General features: G+C 40.1%; 1 protein-coding gene across 12 annotated transcripts in view; it reads left to right on the top strand.

Moving 5' to 3' along the window:
* Cobl (cordon-bleu WH2 repeat) overlaps window positions 1-23,152 on the top strand; it is a 228,347-nt gene that overhangs the window by 176,003 nt on the left and 29,192 nt on the right. For all 12 annotated transcript variants that reach the window (XM_006514485.4, XM_030245514.1, XM_011243655.3 and 9 more), the window contains one exon: window positions 21,876-22,164. In XM_006514485.4, the coding sequence (XP_006514548.1) occupies window positions 21,876-22,164 (289 nt within the window). The remainder of the gene's footprint in view (window positions 1-21,875; window positions 22,165-23,152) is intronic.

Raw genomic sequence — 23,152 nt, 5'->3', positions numbered from 1 at the left:
AGTAACTGTGACAGCCTGCACCATGCTGAAACCAGAAGCCCCTCTAGCTCATGCTGTCCCTTTTCTGACGTGTACGCCTTAGCCTCCACTGGGGTCTTTCAAGCATTTGTGAATACATGTGCACCTATGTGCTGTTGTTGCTGCTGCATGCACACGTGTGAACACACATACACACATGATTGAAGCCTACTTTGTATCTTAGTTGCATTTGAATTTTGGGATTTATAGATCATTCATAGTCAGCTCAACATGTTTTCCTGTTTATTCTGTTTATTTGCAGAGCATTGTAAAGATGCTTCATATTTATGGACTTCCGAATGTTTTCTGAAATCAGTTACTCATACTCCTCTCGTGTAATGAATTCTATCCATCTTAAAGGTTGTCATGTTGTCACCAGTTTTTCCCAGCTAACAGGACTTCTGAGGAAACCAAGCCAAGATATTAACCATTAGCTACAGATTGTGTTGCCGACTTCCCAGGCAAAAGGGCCCTTGAGACTCTGCTCCAGGGCCTGGCGGCCTCTGTGTTTTGCTTAGACTTGTTTTTGCTTGACCTATGCAAGGCATCTTAAATTGTTTGTATAAACTGCTGAATCAGTTAGTAGCTCTTAATTATAACTTAAAAAAATAACATAAAATGTGCAACATTAGATATTTTTGAGGACATGATTCTGTGGTTGTTGGGGTATTTACATGACTGCACAGCAGACTTCCAGGGCTTTGCCATCTTCCAAGTCTCACTCTGTATCCATTAACTCCAGTTTTGCCCTTTTCCTCAACTTGCCAATCACACTCCCATCTCCTGTTTTACAATAATCTGATGCTCTAGGTATCTCATATAGATGGAATCACACCACATTTGTCTTCCTGGGACTGACTCATTGCCCTCAGCATAATGGCCTCGGGAATCATTCTTACGGTAGCACACAGCAGACTTGCTTTCCTTATAAAGACTCAATAGCTTCCATTGTTTGTGTATACCATATTATCTTTCTCCATTTATCCATATACAGATATATTTGTTTATACTTCTTATCAGGAATAATGCCAGAGGGAACATAGATGTACAAATATCTCTTCAGAGTCATGCTTTCTATCATTTGTCATTACCAATCCAGAAATGGGCTACTGAAATGCTACTTGGTATGCCTTTTGTCTTGGCCTGTTCCAAGAACTGTCACTCTAAAGTTAGAACTAGCTCACTCAATCCAAAGTAAGTCTCATGTGAGTTCTAGAGTCAATCATGGTGACTGAGCCACGCATCTAGAATGCAATGACCAGAAACAAGTAACAGCAAGGGGAGTGAGAGCTGTTTGGGTCACTAAGATCCTTGTGCTAGGAAACTAGGTTGTTCTCCACATAGGAGAGAAACACTTCTGAGCAACCCCAACCTTGAAGTCCTTCAGGATAGGCAAGACTCAAGCTGCTTGGGACCAGCTCTTAACTCTGTTATTACATAATCTCGGGCAATTTAATTGTTCTCTTCTGCAATTTCTATGAAAAGCAAAACTGTCCTTGAGAATTATACAAGCAAATAAATATATAAACATTTAGAGTGATAACCAACGTGAAACAAATCAAAATTAGTATGAAAGTGGCTACAATTCAAAATGTAAGAAAGTATACATTAAAACCTAGATGTGTGTGTGTGTGTGTGTGTGTGTGTGTGTGTGTGTGTGTGTTCTTATAATAAAAAGAGAGAAGGCAACATCAGTTTGTCCTGTGAAGGTGTTATGGGGTACAGTAGTACCTCTATGCCTTGTAAGTGGCTGATGATACTCTGGATATCTTCGACATCCAATCAGACCACTCCTGTCACTCAGCCTGTCTCTCACTGAAGTCCCAAGGTCTCTTTCAATTTCATTCTCAAATTTTCAAAAACTAGAAAGATTAAGCAACTTAAGTCCTCATTGTAAATAACAACAAAACAAAACCAGAAGAAAATTTTTGATCATGTTATGAAATAAACCAAAATAAAACCTCATTCTCTACTTCATACCCCTTCCTGAGAAATGCAAGGCTAAATTGCTATTTTTCTTTTCTTAAAATATTGTCATTGCATGGCTCCTTTGACAGAGATCTTAAAATGTGTCTTTAGCTGCTCTTGAAAATGAATGTCCTGCACCTGTTGAACTTCCACCATTTCCCAGGGACCCTCTGGTGCTCTACCACTTCCCCTGAACTGTGACAGTGAATTCTGTATTGCATGTCTTTGTCAGATAGGACTGATGAGTTTGACTTCTGTACACACTTTTCTTTATCCTTCAGAGAATTCTCAGCTGTCTCAATGCTAATGAGCAAGCACTCATCTTTCCATACAACAACAAAACACAGGAATGAATTAGCCCTGGCTTCCCCTGGGAGCACTGCAGAGAGTGTTGAGTTGAAATGCCTGGAGTGGACACTTCTTGCCACTTCAGAGACACAAGCTTATCTTCAGACCAGCTCAGTGCTGATCAAAAAGTCTGAAACTTAGGCCTGAGCTCTACTGCTACACTGACTTTCAGTATCTGGTGAGGGTACAGGATCCTCAAGCTACAGAGAGGCAGTTGAGCCCTAAAGCATATTTCCTTGGCTGTGACTCCTGTACTTCTCATAGGACGGGTAAAAGAAGCATGAAGGGAGGGAAAGAGAGAAGCCCTTCCAAATATCCATGCTGGATATTCAGTTACACCCTGGGAAAGCCGATTTTGGAGAAATTACACCATTGCTAATTGCATAATTAATTTTCTGAACAACTTCAGAGTATGAGAAGAATAATAGTTTTTTAATGAAATGTGGATATGTTAATCCTGCCTACTGTTTGGGTCTAATGTTTGATGCAATTACCCCTCAGTAGTCACAGAGAACTCTGGATGTCTAGGTCACCTACATGAAGTGGTGTAGTATTTCCATGTAACCTACATAATCCTCACATATATCATTTACATTATCTCTAGATTACTTATACTACTGAATATAATATAAATGGTTGTGTTGTTTAAAGGAAATGACAAGAAAACAGTCAATACATGTTTATTAGAGACACAATGCTTTACTTGTGGGACTTATAGATGCATAGAGATATATCTGTGTGTGTTTTACAGTCATGTATCTCAAGAGAAACTGTATTAAAGTAGAGACTGGTTCATGTGACTAGAGAACAGAAAGCCCTACCATCTGCCATCTGTAGGCTACAGCCTCAGAATACCAGAAAGGCGAGTCAGTTTTAGTGTAAGATTCCTCAAGCCAGAGGTTCTGCTGTCCAAAGGTGATGAGATGCCCCCAGGCAAACAAAGCATTTTGTTGTCTTCTGACCCTGGGCAGATTGGATGCTTCATTCTGTGAAGCCTGACCTCCAGAAGGCATGTCTTTTTCTTATAATCTATACTAATTAACATGCTAATGTCTCCACAGCAGCCTCAGACACCCTACAAATAGTTTCCTCACTTCGACTCATCAGATGACATATAAACAACTGTCAAGAGTTCACCCCTGACCACATGGATGCCTTTAAACCACACTTACTCTCCAAGTATAGATAATGACAAGGTCTTAATATCAAGCAACACAATGCAGCTCTGCTGCACACAATCAAAAACTTGGGATTCCCTTCTTCCAGGGGCAACACCCTTGAGACATGTCTCAGCCATTTCCTGGTATAAAGTTAGATAATTAAGTGCTGACATAAATGTCACGGAGCGGAAAGAAGACCAAAAGAAAGCGATGTATCTTTTTGCATAGTTTGCATATACCTAGAAACATATTCATAGCAAAACAAGAAGATGGCTGTTTTCATCATTTCTGTAACAGTATTCATGATATGGACTGGTATTTCTATCAACTAACTTCTTTTTGGCCTTTATTAAGAGCCTAGACTGGTCATAGTTCATTACTTAGTGCAATTCTTCATTCTTAAAAGTTTAGTAGTTGGCCTGGAATGGGTTAGGGTAGTTTCCATTGACCTTAATCATAGAACACTGTAATTCTGAGATATGCCCCAAGGGGTAGCATGTATTCTAGAGACATTCTTCCCTACTTCTGCATGAGATGTAGTCCAGTTTACCCTTTGTAGTCTAGATTAGTCACCCTAGCCATCATTGTAACCCTTTCCTGACCTACAAGGGCATGAAGAGCCCAAAGTGATGGGCAGTCTTAACTTTCAGCTCAATAAAGTCCTTGTTGTGTCTACTCATAGAACTCTAGGATGAGGAACCATAAGTCTGTAAAACATAAAGATGAGAGAACAGGAAGCAGAAATGTTGTTAGTGGGTAACTCAGGGGTAATCTTAGGTAATACCACTTCAGTGGACCCTTTGAGTCTAAGGTATGTTAAGAACAGGACCATAACTGACTCCACACTTGCAGCCTCCTGAAGTATTGTGCTCAGCATCATATGGTACCAGCATTTAGTCAGTGATACCTGAGTCTCCAAAAGACCCTGGTTCTACCAGGATGTAAAGACACATGAGAAATGCGTGAATTCTGTTTGCCTGAGTCCATCACTGACACAATAGATAGAGGGAACAAATCTTAAATTCTTTGAAGATAAAGTAAGTGAATAAACACTATAGTGCGGTGACATATCTAATTTTCTTCATACATTATCAAACTTTCTTCTGTGTGTGTCCTTTAAAACAAAACAAAAAAACACAGACCAGAATTAAAAGCAACCAAATGTAATCCATGATTGTCCTAAGGATGAGTATCTCATTCCAGTTGTTAGTATTTTCCTCAATTGCTAATCTAAAAACATGCCAGGTAAAATTTGGTAATAGTGAACCATCCTTTCCTTTTAGCAAAGGAAAATGAGGAATGCCTCAAGTCCTGAGAGCTGACCTTGAAAACTTAGGTCTGGACCTCAGTATCCATGCAGGTTATTTTGGGGATTGGTAGTTTTGCTGAGGTGAGTGTTTTCTGACCAATAAAGCCAAGTTATTTTGGGCCGCCATAATTGTGTGTTAGACAGGTGGTTTGTGTATGAAACATTTAATTTACTGACTGTGTAGTCTGTTGATTTTGGATAGGGCTAGAAACAATTCTATACAAGTTTCCCCAAATGATGGGCTCAGCTGCTGATCTTGTCACCATTACAAGGAGATACACATCACCAAGCCTGCTTGAGTGGCAAGAAGGATCCGTGGGAAAATCATGGTGTGACTTTTCATGGTCTATAGGCTAACCACTCAGTGGAATTGAGCAGACTTTAGGTGGTAATTTTGCAGGATATATATGTGTTAGACAAGAACACATTATATGAGTGTAAACCTAGTTGCATACCTTTCTCCACATATTTTATGGTATATTAGTCTTTGGGGATTACCACTGAAACACAAAAGAACATCTGTCAGGGCATCTTTCAATATTCAATATATATGCTTTTATTCATTAGTACAAACCCAGGAAACAGTTTGAATAAATCATCTTCACATTTTGTGCAAGTCTGTATGTCCCAAACTTTTGGCAATGTACACAAATAAGAAGGCAAACATAATGAACTGGCAGCCTCATTGCTGGGGCTGCAGATGTGGGTGGGCATATCAGATGGGTAATCCTTAGACACCTAGGCTTTCACAGTCCTGGAGGATCCCGCCCCCAACTGCCTGCCCACATTCATATGCTGCTTTATCACATTATGGCAATGCATTTGGAGGGGATGTGTAGAATAATGAACATGTATTGTATCTGAGACCAAGATGTCAGATGTCCAAAATCTTTGACAGACCCCACTCACCTGACACCTCTAGTGGTCTGATGACTGAAGGAGAGTTTTAATCACCTACATTGTGTTAGATGAAAAGAAGAGGGAACCATAAGAAAGAATGCAGGAAGGTGATGGTCCTTGTGTTACTAGAGGGTAGAGCCAGCCTCCGTTACACCAGGGCATGTGATGGCATGCAGACCTGAGGCTACTGAGACAGCAATGAAGGAACTTTAAGAGATTCTTGAGCTAGAGCAAGAAGAATTAGCCACTTGTCTGCATGGATGCCATGGAAAACAAAAATTCAGGAAGTCACTCACTCACCTTTAGGCTCTTAGTCAAAGGGAGGGAGGGATGATATTATAATCTTGATTGATCTGGAACTTCTCAGCCCCTATACACCTGTCACTCAGGTAGCAAAAGACCACTGCAAGGCTCTGTTCAGTGTAAGGCATATGATGTGGTCTGAATCCAGTACAGGACATTGAGCACCTTGTATTATGCTGAGCAGCTTGAAAGCTTCATGCGTTTGATAGTTTTATAGATAGTAAACTTAAGAAGTCACCAGTATGAAACTAAGAAGACATAACAGTTGAAGAAATGCAATCTATGGTAAAAGAAAAGCAGCTATCACTTTATATTTTAAACGTTTTAGAAACACTAAATACAAGGTTTTGTGATAGATATATGGTGACAGTTTCATTTTTAATCTTTAACCTTCACTTTCAGTACAGCTGAAAGGGGGTGGAGGTAAGAAGATGACAGGTGACTGGTCTGACGCTGGATGGGCCTCTGGGAATCATGGGAGGTCATGTGGGTCCAGGGACTGGCGTCTCTGAGATGTTCAACATCAAAGTGGCATTGCAGGTCCCTTGTCATCTTGCCTGAGATGTGGAAGACGACTCACAGTCCTCTGAGTCTTTTGCTATGTGCCATGCAGAAGATTAGGTTTTGATGTCAAAAGTCTCAAATTGTCATCATGAATTTAATAGTGTAGCAGTAAGATGCCTTCCTCACTGGGTTAGATACCCAGACTCCAGATACACCTTGTTTTTACAGTTCCTAGGCTTGTGGTCTCAGAGGGCAGGAAGGAGTGTTTAAGGGGACACTCAAAGGTAAATAGTGTTTGTAAGAGAGTAGTTTGACTCCTTTTTCTTTTTATATTGGAAAGATACGTTTTCTTTCTAAATGGCGGTAAATGTCAAAAGGGATCATAAGCATTATTCGAACCTAGAATTTTTTTGAATGAGTGGAAATAAAATCTACCTTTTCCTAACATGTCTATCAATAAGCCAGGAGAACTCAAAGTATATGTAACAGAAAACAAAGGGGAAAGGGACTCAAGAAAAATAGCAATAAAAATTCAATTGGTGGGCATGGTGAGATGGCTCAGCAGATAAAGTTGTGTGCCCTCATGTGGGATGATCTGAGTTAGATCTCTAGAATTCATGTGATGAGTGGAGACAAGCAATCCCACAAATTATGCTCATATGCCATGAGTCATGTCGCGCGCGCACACACACACACACACGACAGATAGATAGATGATAGGTAGAGATAGATAGATACATAGATACATAGATATAGATAGATACATAGATAGATGATAGATAGTAGATGATGAATAAGATATATACATAGATGACAGATTTATATAAATATATAGATATGTGTGTGCATAGATAGATACAAAGATACATAGAAAATAAGTAATAGATAGTAGACAGATGATAGATAAATGCATAGATAGATGATAAATAGATACATAAATATGTAGATGCATAGATATGTGATACATTAGATTGGACAGATAGATAATAGATGATAGACAGATTGATGGATGGCTAGATAGATAAATAGGTGTAAAAAAAAATCTTTCACTTTTTCTAATCTTCCTGAGAACCTAAGGCACAAGGCATCAAGGACTCTGGATCAAATAGTAATTATTTCCTCAAGAAAAAACGGAAAGTGTTCAGGGCCAAGGGAGTTCTAAACTTAAGAGCAAATTTAAAAAGGCACTTATTTGTAAAACTTACTGAGTCTCTACTAGGTAAAGCCTCCAACAACAGTTTAATATAACATACAAAAATATTCTCTGCTTGACCAGTTTTATATTAAATTGAGATCACTAGTGGTAGCCCTGCAGTGCCTTATGGGCAGCTATGCAGATGTAGGCCAAATCACTAACCCTGAAGACCTAATGATGAAAGATGAAAGTGCAGGGGATGATACTTTTCATAGATTGCCTTGTCGATGTGGCAGATGCCTCACCTGCTCTGACAGACCCGAGTCACAGTCACTTCCAAATTGAGCCCCTCGGCAACTTGGCAAATCCCGAAGGTCAATTTTCTGAGGTGTTGATTAAATAAAAGTCACATGTTTTTGTACACTAGACGACTTGGAGACAGTGTTTCTATTTTGACAGTGGAAACGATGGCTTCCTTTTGTTCTTGGCAGCAGCAACTGCTCTCCACTCCCAGCCTTCCTGTTCCATTCAGAGGTGAGGCCGCAGAAGTACTTAAGAAGGACTTGAAGTGTTTTTATTAAAAAATACTTTCAAATCCTCTGCAAGCCTTGGATATATGTGACTAAAACTTGTTCAATTGAATGTAAAGGATCATTCAGCTTAGAAAATGTTAATTGCAAATATTCTAGTACGGCTCTGATTATATTTTCTTGGTGAGTTAATATAACCTTACTTGAGTTAATCCTTGCCTAAGTGAGCTTTTGTGATTCTTTTTAATATGCTTGCTGCTTTTCTGAGTCTGGCAGACTTTCTATCACACATACCCTCAAGGGTAGGAAAAATAATTTGTTAGTTGGACTTTTAAAATATTTTACCTATTTAGTTATTTTCTCTGTATGTATAGGAGTAGGGGCATGAATGCTATAGTACAGATATAAGGTCAGAGAACAAATTTGAGAGTCAGTTCTCTTTTATTCTGTGGGTTAAAAAATCAAGCTAAGGTTGTAGGGCTTCACAGTATGTGTCTTTACCTGCTGACCCATTTCTCTATCTCTGAACTTTTTGTACAATTTGCAAAATAGGAATCATGGTATCTCCACTGGAGGTGTCATACGAATTAAACAGAAGATAGATGCATGCCAGCCACAGAATGCAAAGACCCAGTTCTATGATGAGACTCTCAAATGTATGCATGTTGTCCTGATCTCTATCTCATAGTGATTAGTCAATACTCAAATACTGTAGATTACTTTTCAAGCCATAATATTACCATGAATTTAAAACAAGGAATCCTGTTTGGCTATATGCTAAAGAAAGCATGTGTCTTAGTGTGTCTCTTACTGTGATAAAATATCTTAATCAAAAGCAACTTGAGGAGAGAAGTATTTATTTCATCTCACAACTCTCAGGTCAAAGTTATCACTGAAATCTGTCAAGGCAGGAATCTGGAGGCAGAAACTATGGAAGAATACTTCTTACTGCTAGATTCTCGTGGCTTGCCCAGCCTGCCTTGTTGGGTGGCATAAGCCATGGTGAGCTGAGTCCTCCCACATCAATCATTAATCAAGAAAATTCAAGACTGACTTATATATAGGCAGTCTGACAAAGGCATTTTCTCAGCTGAGGTTCCTCTTCATAGAAAACTTAATTTGTGTCTAGTCTAGTTAACAACAACAACAACAATCCAGCAAGAACAGCATGTAAAAATAAAATGGAACCTTATTTTGATGAGGACTAAATGTAAAGACTGACCAGCAAGCCAATATAGTGATTACTGTATTTAGAAACTTAGTTACCTATGTCAATGCATGGCTTAACTCAAAAAGTCAAGCAGTCTTTCAGTGCAGTGGAATTCTGTTTTTGTTTTTGTTTGGTTTTTCGAGACGGGGTTTCTCTGCATAGCCCTGCTGGCTGTCCTGGAACTCGCTTTGTAGACCAGGCTGGCCTCGAACTCAGAAAACCACCTGCCTCTGCCTCCCAGCCCTGCTGGGATTAAAGGCGTGCGCCACCACTGCCCAGTGGTGCAGTGGGATTCTAATTAGTCTAACTCTGTTCCATGTGCAGCATCTAGGACTACTGTCTTTAAGCCTTTTGTACCAAAATAAGAATATACTGAGGTTCTTGAATGCCAAGGAAACCTACTTCCTGCCGTTGCTGCCATTCTCATGGAAACATGAGACAGCAGAGAATTACCAGACCATTTGTCCTCCATACTCTCCCTCCCCCAACCCCTTCGTACATCTCACTGTGTAGCTGCAACTGGTTGAGAACTCACTGTGTAGACCAGACTGGTGTACTCACAAAGCTCTTCCTGCCTCACAAGTGCCAGGATTAAAGGTGTGCTCCATCATGGCCAGCCAGACCACTTTTTAAATGCATAAAAGAAAGATTGATTAAAGGAAATGACTCTAAAGAAAATAAAGATACTTAAAACTTCAGAAATGGAGCAGAATTTTTAAAATATTACTTTAGAAATTCTCAGTATATTCCCCTATGCATAAAGCATAATTAAACCATTGTTAAAACAGTCAAGTGTTTATCAAAACATTTATGAAAATTACATATTCATCCATCAAAATATACACACTAAGGGGTCAGTGTGAACTTCTTTAAAAGAACACCAGTACCACAGAAACTAGTCCCAAGTATCAATAGATGGGTCTATAAAAAAGATAAAAGTTTTCTTACAGCAAAGAGGAAAAAAACAGCATAGCGTGCAGACAGTCTACAGAATGGAAGAAAATCTTTACCAGCTATACTTCAAACAAAGGGATAATATCCAGAATTCACAGAGAACTTCAGAAGTTAAATACCATGGAAACTGCCAACCAATGGATGGGTAAATGAACTGAATAGACGGTTCTAAAATATAGAGGAGGGTGAAGCAAATGACCAGTAACTATCTTTTATTGGATATTTTATTTACATTTCAAATGTTATCCTCTTTCTGGCCCTCCCCCAAAAACCTCCTATTCCATCCTCTCTCCCCCTGTTTCTATCAGGGTGTTTCCCTACCCACCAACCCACTCCTGCTTCCCCACCCTCAAATTCTCCTACACTGGGGCGTCCACCCAGCCTTCACAGGTCCAAGGGCCTCTCCTCCCACTGATGCCTGACAAGGCCATCTTCTACTACATGTGCTGCTGGAGCCATGGGTCCCTCCATGTGCACTCTTTAGTTGGTGACTTCGTCTCTGGGAGCAATTCGGGGTCTGGTTGGTTTATATTGTCATTCTTCCTATGGGGCTGAAACCCCTTCAGCTCCTTCAGTCCTTTCTCTAGCTCCTCCACTGGAGCCCCCATGCTCAGTCCAATGGTTGGCTCATCTCTGTTGTCAGGCTCTGACAGAGCCTCTCAGGAGACAGCTATATCAGGCTCCTTTCAGCCAGCACATCCACAATAGTGTCGGGGTTCGGTGACTGTATATAGGATGTATCCCCAGGTGGGGCAGTTTTTGTCCTTCAGTCTCTGTCTACAGTTGGTCTCTGTATTTGCTCCCATGAGTATTTTGTTCGCCTTTATAAGAAGGACCAGAGCACCCACACTTTGGTCTTCATTCTTTTTGAGCTTGATATGGTCTATGAATTGTATCTTGGGTATTCTGAGCTTTTGCACTAATATCCACTTATCAGTGAGTGCATACCATGTGTGTTCTTTTGTGATTGGGTTACCTCACTCAGGATAATATTTTATAGTTCCATCCATTTGCCTAAGAATTTCAAGAATTCATTCTTTTTAATAGCTGAGTAGTACTCCATTATGTAAATGTACCACATTTTCTGTATCCATTCCTCTGTTGAAGGACATCTGGGTTCTTTCCAGCTTCTGGCTATTATAAACAAGGCTACTATGAACATAGTGGAGCATGTGACCTTGTTAGATGTTGGAGAATCTTTTGGGTATATGCCCAGGATTGCCGAGAAGCACCTAAAGAAATGTTCAACATCCTCAGTCATCGGGGAAATGTAAAACAAAACAACCCTGCGATTCCACCTCACACCAGTCAGAATGGCTAAGATAAAAAAATAGACATAGTATTACTTGAGGACCAGTAAATATATTTTTTATTAGGTATTTTCTTCATTAACATTTCAAATGCTATTCCAAAAGTCCCTCATACCACCCCCCCCCACTCCCCTACTCACCCACTCCCACTTCTTGGCCCTGGCGTTCCCCTGTACTGAGGCATATAAAGTTTGCAAGACCAAGGGCCTCACCTTCCAATGATGGCCAACTAGGCCATCTTCTGCTACATATGCAGCTAGAGACACGAGCTCCGGGGACTACTGGTTAGTTCATATTGTTGTTCCACCTATAGGGTTGCAGACCCCTTTAGCTCCTTGGGTACTTTCTCTTGCTCCTCCATTGGGGCCCCTGTGATCCATCCAATACCAGTAACTATTTTTAAAAGTGATTGGGGAATTACAAATGAAAATCTATTCTGAAATACTATGTTGCTCCAGTTAGAATGACTATCTTCAACAAATCTGACAATAAATGTTTGGAAGGGATGTGGAGTGGAGAAATCTTTATTCACTGTTTTACAAGGAGGGGTGCAAATTAATACAGCCATTGTGTCTATAAGTTTGGCCGTGTCTCTCAAACTTAAAATTAGAACTACCTTGCAACCCTGCTGTTTCACTCCTGGACCGCACCAAGAACTCCATCCCCTACAACAGAAATACTTGGGTTGAGGTGCTTTATGTTTATTGTTGCTTTCGTTACTATGGCAAAGAACTGAAATCAACCTAGCTGCCCACCAACTAGATGAATCGATAATGAGAATCCAGCTCTGAAGAAAAGTGGAGTCACAAAAGACTCAGGAAAATGAATGGACATAGAATGAATAATATTACGTGAGGTCACATAACCTCAGGACAAGAAAAAAAAATAAAAACATGTTCTGCCTCATGTGCAGAAGCTACCCAATAATATACGTTCATGTGTATTCAAATGTGTATCTGGGTACTGTGTAACAGGCAAAAGAGAAACAAGACTAAACAGGGGATGGGGAGGGAATAAATGCAGGCAAAAACATATGAGGAAATTATAAAAGAAGATATAAAGTTAAATTTTTTCTAGTTATAACCCTGTAGATTTTTGGTGGTAGATAAGTCCATGAAAATATACTTGATAGCAAGAGTATGAAAGCCATCGTGAAGCTCCACAGCTTCTATTTTGAATGACTACTCTAACTGTATAGAAGTTTGTTGAGTTGTATTTGGATCTGATCTCATTATTTTTGATGTGTGAATATTTTTGAAAACTTTTTATAATAAAGTTTAAAATAAAATTTGAAGAATGTTCATGGAAAGTAAGTACCCATCCTTCAAAAAACATATGCATTTAGAAACCTTTGGTCAAGGTTTTGATATCAACATGTAGAACGAAAAATCCTACAACTTTCTACAGGGAGATTACATAAAGAAATTGTGTTACCATACAGACTCCCACGTAGTGGGGCAAGGAGCTAGAAAAGGGAGACACCTGACTGAGTACGACCTCCAGGAAGGAAGACTTGCCTCTAAATCACACTGGCATTGCTCCATACTCAAAGTCAAGGTTAGGAGGCAATGGACCAACTGTCTGACAAAGGAAGTGTTCTCCAGGTGTTCTCCAGCAAGCATATCCTAAATTGGATTATACTCCTGTTTAATACAAATAAATATGCTTAGAAAAGGTAAGGCATGGGTAGTGTAACTGTCAAATTACTATGCTTTGAAAATAAAGGTTTCTACAATTGAAATGTCTATCTTGAGTCAGAAAAAAAAATGTAAACATTTACTAGATAGAACTCTTTCATTGTAAGAAATAACTTTATCTTGAATGACTTAATCAAAACATATGTGTGTATTTAGTTGATATAACTTGAAATTCTAAGATATAAGTCTTTACCATGTATTTGATAGCTTCATGAACTGAAACTTTTTTGACTATGCTTCATTTCAGCCAGTGAAAAAAGCATATACCAGTTATCATGGCCAGCAATTATTCAAAACTCACTTTTCCGATCCAGTTGTTGAAGATGAATGAGGCTAGATTCTTCAATAACTCTGACAGAGGTCATGAGAAAATTTTGCTACAACCAGTTCCAAACATATATCCATCATTAGACCTGTCATTATGTTCAAGTTTTTCACGTTAGCCACGTTTTGTTTTATCTTCTACTACATTTTGTAGCTAGGGTTGGTTAGGAGCAATGGACTCACCCAGCAATTGAAAAATAGGCTGCCCGTGAGATGGTTGGATGATGGGGAGGAAGGGAAGGAGGTGGAGGATACAAAAGCAGAAGCAGTTCTTTATGCATATTTTTAATGAAAGGGTTACAGCAATAAGAATGTAACTCTATCTTATACTGAAGTAAGTTTGCATTTTCTTACACTGAGACTCTAATAGGTACATTAGGGCTTCTAGGACTAGGCATAGTTCACATGCTGAAGGGATAAGGATAAGTTGATGCAAAGAATAAAATATTTGACTCTTAAGATAACCAGAGATGTGGCCATGGTCTATGTTGAGTTTTCTGATACTGCCTCCTTCACCATGGGATGGTCTTCAGAGACCTGGCCCTTTGGATGTATTGATAATGGCATTCAGATGAGATACTAAACAGTTTGTATCAAGCTAACGAGGATATAATTTTGAAGAGTAGCAAGCCAGCTTCACATTATGAGAACTATGAGAACTGGCAAGTATTGGTGAGAAAGCACAGCATTTACACACACTAGTGAAAGCAGACTCCATGTGGCACTGATGACAGAGGCTCTCTCGGCTCCCTGTACACACCTCTGAGAATCTGCATATATGTGCACATGCAGTCATATATGTAACATACTGGAACCCTGGCCACTCAGCAGTACTGAGCATTTCCCAAGCTGCCTATGGGAAATTAGTCCACCTATCATCAGACTGTTCATCTCGACCTTCCAAAAAGTTTTCCCCAAAACCTGGTTCAGTAGTCAGCTTCCTGGCTCCCCTATTTAGAATGAATGTTCAATTCACTACCTTCCCTGAATATTCTCTACAGACTTCATCCCCTCAAATCTTCAACTGCCACACTGTGCTTATATGTGTCTCTCACCAGTTCTGTGTTTCCCTGAGAGCGCTCCAGACCTTTCAAGGGAGCCCCTTCTAGGTGTCCTGTACCTTTTCTAAAACTGATGTGAATAAATACACCCGCACCATTCCATGTCCCCTCCAGGCTTTCCAAAGACTCTTCTTCTTTATAAATGCAGACATTCTCCTTAAGCACTGGGAACCTCACTAGGCTGCAGTGTTTTGCAGTCGATGAGCCTCTCTGTCAGGACCTAACTAAAGCAGTGGAAATACTGACATGGTTGAGCATGTCAGTATAACACTAGTGACAGCGAACGCTTCCGAATATCAGGTACTTTCCAGTTCTTCTCTCCAACCAAATTGATAAAGGACCTAACTATGCTGCCCAATTATAAATCATTAAGCATAATTTTTGTGACAGGTCAATTATTTTTGGCATATAACAGAAGAAGAGCTTTTGAAAATTGAATGGAATGATGTAGCCATAAGAAAACTCTTTTATTTCACCTCTGCCTGCGCGAACAGGGTTTTTTGGTGCTTGTATCTGATGAAAATGAAAGTTATGAATTAACTTTATGCTGAAAACTGCCTCATTTTAGCAAGAAGGACTCCAGACATTTCCAGGCAACCCATGGGGGAGAAAAAGCCTCATTGGATTCATTATAAGACTCATTAGCAGTATTTTTTATCATTTTGTTTAGTAAATGTCAACATTTTTAGTGTGTTTGTGTAGCAGAGGGTGCAGCCCAGTGGTAGAATGCTTATCTAAAATACACAAAATCCTAACATCACAGGGAAAAGGGAAATATTTATACTGGTTTCCTTGATTAGTAATCATTGTGGCAATAACTCAGCACACAAAAGGATTTAATAGTATTACCAAACAGTGAAAAGAAATAGAAAACTTATCTTTCACTTATAAACATTTTATACAAAAGGGTTTAAAATATATCTTGAACAAAAAAAATTCAGTTAAGATCATATTTTATTAGACTTTGGAATGGAAATTAATTCAAGGAAGAAGAGATGTGGTCTAAAGCCCTGCCTATTAGAGGAGATTTTTATTCATTTTTCTATGGAAGCTGCTGGTCATGAAAATACAATGAGTGGCATTTTGAGTCCTCAGATTTTAATGTTTTAATTAATGAAGCATTTATATGAAATAATAAGAAGGCATTAATTTTTGTAGTACAGTAAGCCTGTTACAACCTGTTGTAATTCTTGAATTCATGATGGAAATTTTTGGGTGTTGCTTTAAAAAAGGGAAGGAGAGTGTGGTGGTTTAGAATAACTCGGGAAATACAGAAAAGTATACTTAAATGTTTCATGTGACTTTGCATCACTAGTAAGTCTTTGCCTTACTTTCCCCTTGTTCTCTAACATAGAGAACTAACAGTACTTCTAACATAGAGAACTAACACAGTAGATTGAGATGGAGGATGGACATCACCTGTTGACCCTGGATAGTGTATGGAACACACAAGGCACAGTGTGGGACACAGAAATATTTTGTCTTTTTCATCTAGGTCATATATATAAATTTAGTAAAATCAACTTTTGAGGACTCTCCTTTCATAATGACCAGCAAAGAAAAATGAATATGATCTAAGACTCTTTCCTTTGTTGATCAAAATAGCAATAAAAGGTAGATTCATTGTAAGTATAGCTTCTCTATGGTAGATGGGATTTTTGTCTTGAGGAACATATGGAAATTTGAAGTTTTAGAAGTGAAATACTACATGTGACCTACAAGTATTCTAGCTTGTCAACACCATATGATGCTGAGTATCAGTGGTTCTCTTCCTTACCCTTCTGTCAATGTACTATGCAACATCATAAAAGAACCTTGGACCCCAACAGTGGTCAATCAAAATGTCATTTTAAATGCATACTTTACACTGTACTAGATTTAAATTTTTTTAACCTGGATCATCATAGATCATTGTCTACTTGAAGAGACTAATGTTTAAGGCTTAATATTTTTCCCCGTTGATGTTGTGAAAGACATGTATAAATGAACTACAGCACTGAGCATAGTTGTCTAACATGAGCTAATAGTTAGTAACCCTTAGCATTAAATCCTTACACTTTAACTAGAAATATTTCCAAGTCCCTATGTGGATTCTGTTGCATGGCTTTACAGACTTACAGCAGACAGAGGAAGGATAAAGTTCAAAGGGTGCTCATCTGGAAGAGAACTTACTACGAATTTATATTAGTGGCTTTCACTAAGGACAAAATGTGTTTTCACATTTCCAAATGTTTTGTTGTTGAATACAAAAAAAGATTGTTCCCATCTTCATAGCAAAGTAAATTTGACATCATATTAATTAACTTAAAAAATAATGGCCCTCTTTGAAAAGGCTCTCCCTCACACACACACACACACACACACACACACACACACAGAGAGAGAGAGAGAGAGAGAGAGAGAGAGACAGAGAGAGAGAGAGAGAGAGAGAGGATAATAAGATGAAGCTGTCAATCTCTTTTTTAATTTTTATTTATTTATTTATTTATTTATTTATTTATATGAGTACACTGTAGCTGTCTTCAGCCACACCAGAAGAGGGCATCAGTTCCCATTACAGATGGTTGTGAGCCACCATGTGATTACTGGGAATTGAACTCAGGACCTCTGGAAGAGCAGTGCGTGCTCTTAACTGCTAAGCCACCTCTCCAGCCCCTGATGCTGTCCACTCTTAAGATACAGAACTAGTTATCGGGGAAACAATGAATGAGTCTTTGCCATGTCTTAAGATTTGAGATTTCAAAGAATAGTCTAAGTCTATCAGAGATTCGAGAGATTACCACAACCAACTTATACTTATTTTACCGACTGGCAAGAGGAGTGTCCAGAGGTCAGCAAAGGACTTGGGCTGGAGTGTGGCCTTCAGACTCAGAATTCAGTGCTCTTTGGATCCTGGTGTGAGGGTTGGAAGCTACATGTAGAAAGGGTAGAACACAGAGACTGCTGCACAGCCAGGGCAACTCCACCTACTCCTTTTCTCTTTAGAATGGATAGGAACAAAACACCTTTAACCATTATCTCCTTTCAAAATTGTGGGGAAAAAACTGATAAGATTCATGGAGCTAATCTTTGGAGCTAGCCAGAAGAAAAGGTGATTGTGGCTCATGGCATCTGAGTCAAACAAAAGATTCTCCAACTGGCCCAAATGATCAGAAATTACCTGACAGTTGATGCCAATTGAGATTGGCCTTAGAGAGACATTTGTACCTCTCTGAAAATCTGTACTTCTTTGCTTCTCAAGAGGGGGTCCCGGAAAACATTCACATAGCCCCGAGGACCCTCTACAAAGCCTCTGCAGATGTGGCCCTTCCTTGACTATAGCTGTGCCTACCCTGTATTCTGAGTGATATTAGTTACCACTGACCTACCCAGGCCTGGCATCCATGTCCCCCAGCATCTGTAAGCATTTGTACAGTTACTATTTTAATTACCGTGTGACTTCTCTTGGGAGAAATCGGATAAAGCTTCAAAAAGTTTTTTCCCACATGCATCTGGTTGGCTCTGTCAGCTCACTCCCAGGTATAGATGGTATGACATGGCTGTGTCCTAGCTTCATCCTGTAAGACTATCATCCAGAGGAAATGGAAGGTCTGTCTGGACAAGAGAAGAACTTTGGCCTTAGCACTCACCATGATATGCTCTGAAGGGTCCTGAATAGAGATCCATTTGACATTTCCCTAAGTGGCTAGAAAAATGGTGGAGGTAAGATGGACTCTCCCTTCCATAACTGATGTCTCTGAGTCTCCATAGGATTCAGGAACCAAGGGAACTTCCCTGTCCTAAGCACTCACACTTACCATAGGGCCAGCTGAGAAATGACTGAGAGCACAGTAGTAACTACCGAAGAGATGAAAGAGAGAATATACACAGCACTGAATATTTGTGTGTCACCTCCTATATACAAAGTCCTTTTCACTCCATTCTGCCTTACTTGGCCTGTAGAAAGTTCATGAGAGTCGTCAATCACCATGGGATGGCCATTAATTTGTGCCTGTCCCCTCATAAACTGAGTTGGGCTTGAAAACCATGTTACCAGGTCCCAGTCAGTCATGGAGTCTGCTCCATCCTACCAGCCACCTGGAAATAGAGATCTTAAGTGTTATCTATACAGCACTGTGAGGAGCCAAGAAACAAGTCTTTTAGAATTTGAACACAAATCATTAGGCTTTATTCTTTACTGTTACAAGGTGTTTTTATTCAGCACAGAAAAGTAATTATTGGACCTGTGATTTAGCTACTGTTCTATTGCTATGAAGAGATACCATGACCAGGGAAGCTTATTAAAAGAAAGTATTTAATTGGAAGGATGCTCATAGTTTCAGAGAGCTAGTTCATTTGCATCATGTCAGGGAACACTGAGGCAGCACTGAGGCAGGCATGGCACTAGAGCAATGGTTGAGAGCTTGTATCTGACCCAAAGGTTGCAGGAAAGGGGACAGTGAGTCTAATGTAGGCTCTTGAAACCTCAAAGTCCATCCCCCAGTGACACATTTCCTCCAACAAGACCACATCTCTTGAGCCTTTCTAACAGTTTACCAACTGGGACCAAAATATTGAAATAAATGAACCTATGGGGCCATTCTCATCCAAACTATAACAGCCTGTTTCTTTAGTGACAGTGGCAAAAAGCAAGGCAGGACGTGCTCCAAAACTAGTCCCAGCCACACCCATAGAAATAATCCCAGCTCCACTCAGTGGGTCCCAAACAAAGAGGAGACAAAAGAAGGCTGAGAAGAAGAGGTTCACACCAGGAGTCGGGAGGAAGGCTTTGAAAGGTGGATAGGACAAATGATCCAAACTCATGTCTGAAACTGTCAAATAATAAAAGCAGTCTTCACATCACAATATGAGTGGGGACTGGGGAATAGTTCACTTAATAGTCAGGAAAATGTTCCCTGTACAAGCGTAAGGACGTGAGTATGATTCATAGAGCCAAAAAGGGCAACAAGAAAGCCAAAGGGAAGGGAGAAGTGAATGGCAGCTAGCAGATCCTCCCTGTGGCGTCTGGATATGTGGCTTCAAGGGATCAGAGTTCTGAGTGGGGATTGATGTCTGGAGTAAGAAGCATAGGAGCTGACTCAAAGGCTGTACAGAGAGAAGAGAACAATTTCAAAGCTTCTCACTGTACAGAGAGAGTAGAGAACAATTTCAAAGCTTTTCACCAAATAGTGGACAAGGATTGTATGTAGGTTGTGTAAGTTCATGTGCATTGATTACTTTTCTCGTGCCTATGGTAAAGTTCCTGAGGAGGGGAACATAAAGGAGGATAGATTTATTTTTGGCTCACAGTTCTAGGGTATAGCCATTGTGTTGAGGAAGGCGTGGCAGCAGTAACATGAGGTATCCAGTCACCTGGCATCAGAACTCAGAAAACAGAAGTGAGTGTTGCTGCTCATCTTGCTATTATCCAATCCAGCACCCTGGCCCACCGAATGATGTCACCCACACTTAATGTGTGTCTCCGTGCCTCAGTTACTTCAGTTAACCTGATCTAGAAATCCCTTCATAGGCATGCCCTGATCCTTAGAGATCCTGTCAAGTTGACAATAACCATGACACACAGGCAGTGTGTCTTCTATAGTCTTTCTTGTCACGTTTTGCAGCTGGGCGTGGCGGTGCAGACCTTAGCTCCAGCAATGAAGGGGCTGAGGCAGGAAGATGCTGAGCCTCAAGATAGCCTAAAGAAGAATCTGAAAACTGTTCTTCTTCAGCAGTACTCTGAAATTTAATGCATTGCCTTCTGCATTTGTGCCTTTCCCAACCCCCTTCTCTGTACTTCTACATTTGCTTTGAGCTCCTTTTTGTGAAGTTTGTATTCTTTATAACTGTTCACTTTTTTTTTAATTGTCCAAGACCTCACATAAAGCAACACATGAAGGAATTTCTTTTTGCTTTGTTAATTAAATATTGTTAGTTGCATACATTTGCACATATGTGAGGCCTACAATCATATAACAAGCCCAGGGGCTGTTTATGGGAAGGAGAGCAAGTTTGGAACACAGTACATGGTTCTAGCCTCAAATTTTAAGATCAGAAAACTCCATGTCTACTGACTCAACTGAAACTCTAGAGACTATTTATAGACTTATATCCTTCAAACTACAGCTCTACAGCTTTCTGACACCCTGGAAGAGAATAAATTCACCTCTCACAATTGCTAGTTAACCTGTCTCCAGTTAGCAGGATGACTGTAGTTTTTCCTATCAGGTCTCAATAGAGACAAACTCTAATGTCAGGAGAAAGCCACACAGAGCTCTGCCCACCATCTCCCTGTGTGCTTTTACCTAATGCTTAAGGACATTAACTACTGGTTCTTGGGTTCTGATACTTTTTAATTTTACCTTCCCTTCCAGGCTCATCTCTTACTCACACAAAAACTTACATTTCCTAAAGTATTAAAATTAAGACAGGTCCAAATGTTGAGGAAGAATGTCATTAGCATGTAGACCACATTTCCAACATTATTCTATAAGGTTGCTGGTCAGAAGGTTCCATACCAGAATGGTCTGTTTCTGTTCATTCGTCATGTTTTTGTTTGCTTGTTTGTTTAAGAAACTCATTTTTATTATTGCTGTTGTTTTTGAAATTGTAATTTGTTTTTCCTTCCCTCCCCCCAAACCCTTTTATATATCCCTCCTTGCTCTTTTTAAAGTTCATGGACCCATTTTCATTACTTGTTGTTATATATATACGTGTATGTGTATATATGCAGTCATTTTAAGTCAGGAGTCAGACTACAAAAAATTGTCTTTATTATCACTAGTTTGAATATTTAACCACCACAGTTGCCTAGAGGATGCATGTTTAAAGGGTTAATTAAGGGTTTGAAGATGTAGCTCCTTGGTGGAGCCCTTTCCTAGATTGTACAATGATCTAGTTAAATCCTCGGCACCACAAAGATAGACAAAAGACTAACCAATCAAGTGTCCAGGTTTTCATGGGATAGTTTGAATTCACTTATGCATACACACAAGGCTCCTTCAGAGTTAAAATGTTTTAGTGAATGCTATTGGTTTGACAGAGGGTCTTCCTTGTTTGGATAGCCCTGAATCACACATTTCAGAGTCAAAAGGATGTCGCCCATGTTAGGCAGCATGACACTCTGAGTAGATTTTGTTAACCTGTCTTTGTATGTCCCCTCCAGTGAGTCTGCCTCTGGGGCCTGGCAGCCACTGCAGCATGGGTGGAGTCTCTCAGGTGCCAGCGGAGAGTGAGGAGACAGCATCTGAGGACACAACCGAGGACTCGGGGGTCATGAGCTCTCCCTCAGATGCCATCTCCCTGGACTCACAACAAGACAGCATGAGATCCAAGGACAAATGGTCCACAGACCAGGAAGACGGCAGTGACCAGGACCTGGCTGGAACTCCAGAACTGGGTCCCCAAAAGAGCCCATCATGGGGGAAAAGTGGTTCAGGAAGCTCAATTCTAAGGTGAGTCATGGAACCAGGATCTAGTTCCTCTCTGACTGGAGGACAAGTTTCAGTAGCTGTATCCTCTCTTTGAAGCACTTTTCACAGCACTGGTCCCTACCACTTTCTCCTATCTGACCTTGTTCACCTAGTCAGCTGTGTAAGAAAGAAAAGTATCTCTGATCTCTAAGCATGACAGAGACACTAACTTATCCCCTCAAGAGATGACCTCATGTCTCTCCTTTCGAGAAATAAAAAACTATAGGTTGGAGAAGGTTAAATATTTTGCAGAAATTACCTGTCTCATTGTGTTTCCAAATATATAATGTTGAACATTGCCAGGTGCAATGTAGTGTAAAAGGGGGTTGAAACCTCATGTCCTGTGTCTGGCAGGGGGTGAGACGAAGGGCATCAGGGAAAAAGACGAAGGGCAAAGGGAAAAAGGCAGTGTGGGTGGAGAATTTAAAGGCTTTATCTGAGGACCTTTGAAACAACACTTTTCTTTTTTTTCTTTTTTTATTCGATATTTTCTTTATTTACATTTCAAATGCTATCACCAAAGCCCCCTATACCCTCCCTGCTGCCCTGCTCCCCAACCCACCCACTCCTGCTTTTTGGCCCTGGCATTCCCCTGTACTGGGGCATATGATCTTCACAATACCAAGGGCCTCTCCTCCCACTGATGGCTGACTAGGCCATCCTCTGCTACATATGCAGCTAGAGACACAGCTCTGGGGGGTACTGGTTAGTTCATATCATTGTTCCTCCTATAGGGTTGCAGACCCCTTTAGATCCTTGGGTACTTTCTCTAGCTCCTTCATTAGGGGCCCTGTGTTCCATCCAATAGATGACTATGAGCATCCACTTCTGTATTTGCCAGGCCCCGGCATAGCCTCACAAGAGAGAGCTATGTCTGGGCCCTGTAAGCAAAATCTTTCTGGCATATGCAATAGTGTCTGGGTTTGGTGGTGAAACAACCCTTTTCAAAACCTCTAGTTTCTCCTGGAAA

This window comes from Mus musculus, chromosome 11, assembly GCF_000001635.26.
Source record: "Mus musculus strain C57BL/6J chromosome 11, GRCm38.p6 C57BL/6J".
Classification (NCBI taxonomy): domain Eukaryota; kingdom Metazoa; phylum Chordata; class Mammalia; order Rodentia; family Muridae; genus Mus; species Mus musculus.
Note: the sequence above shows the minus strand (reverse complement) of the source record. Positions and strands in the feature narration are given on the sequence as shown.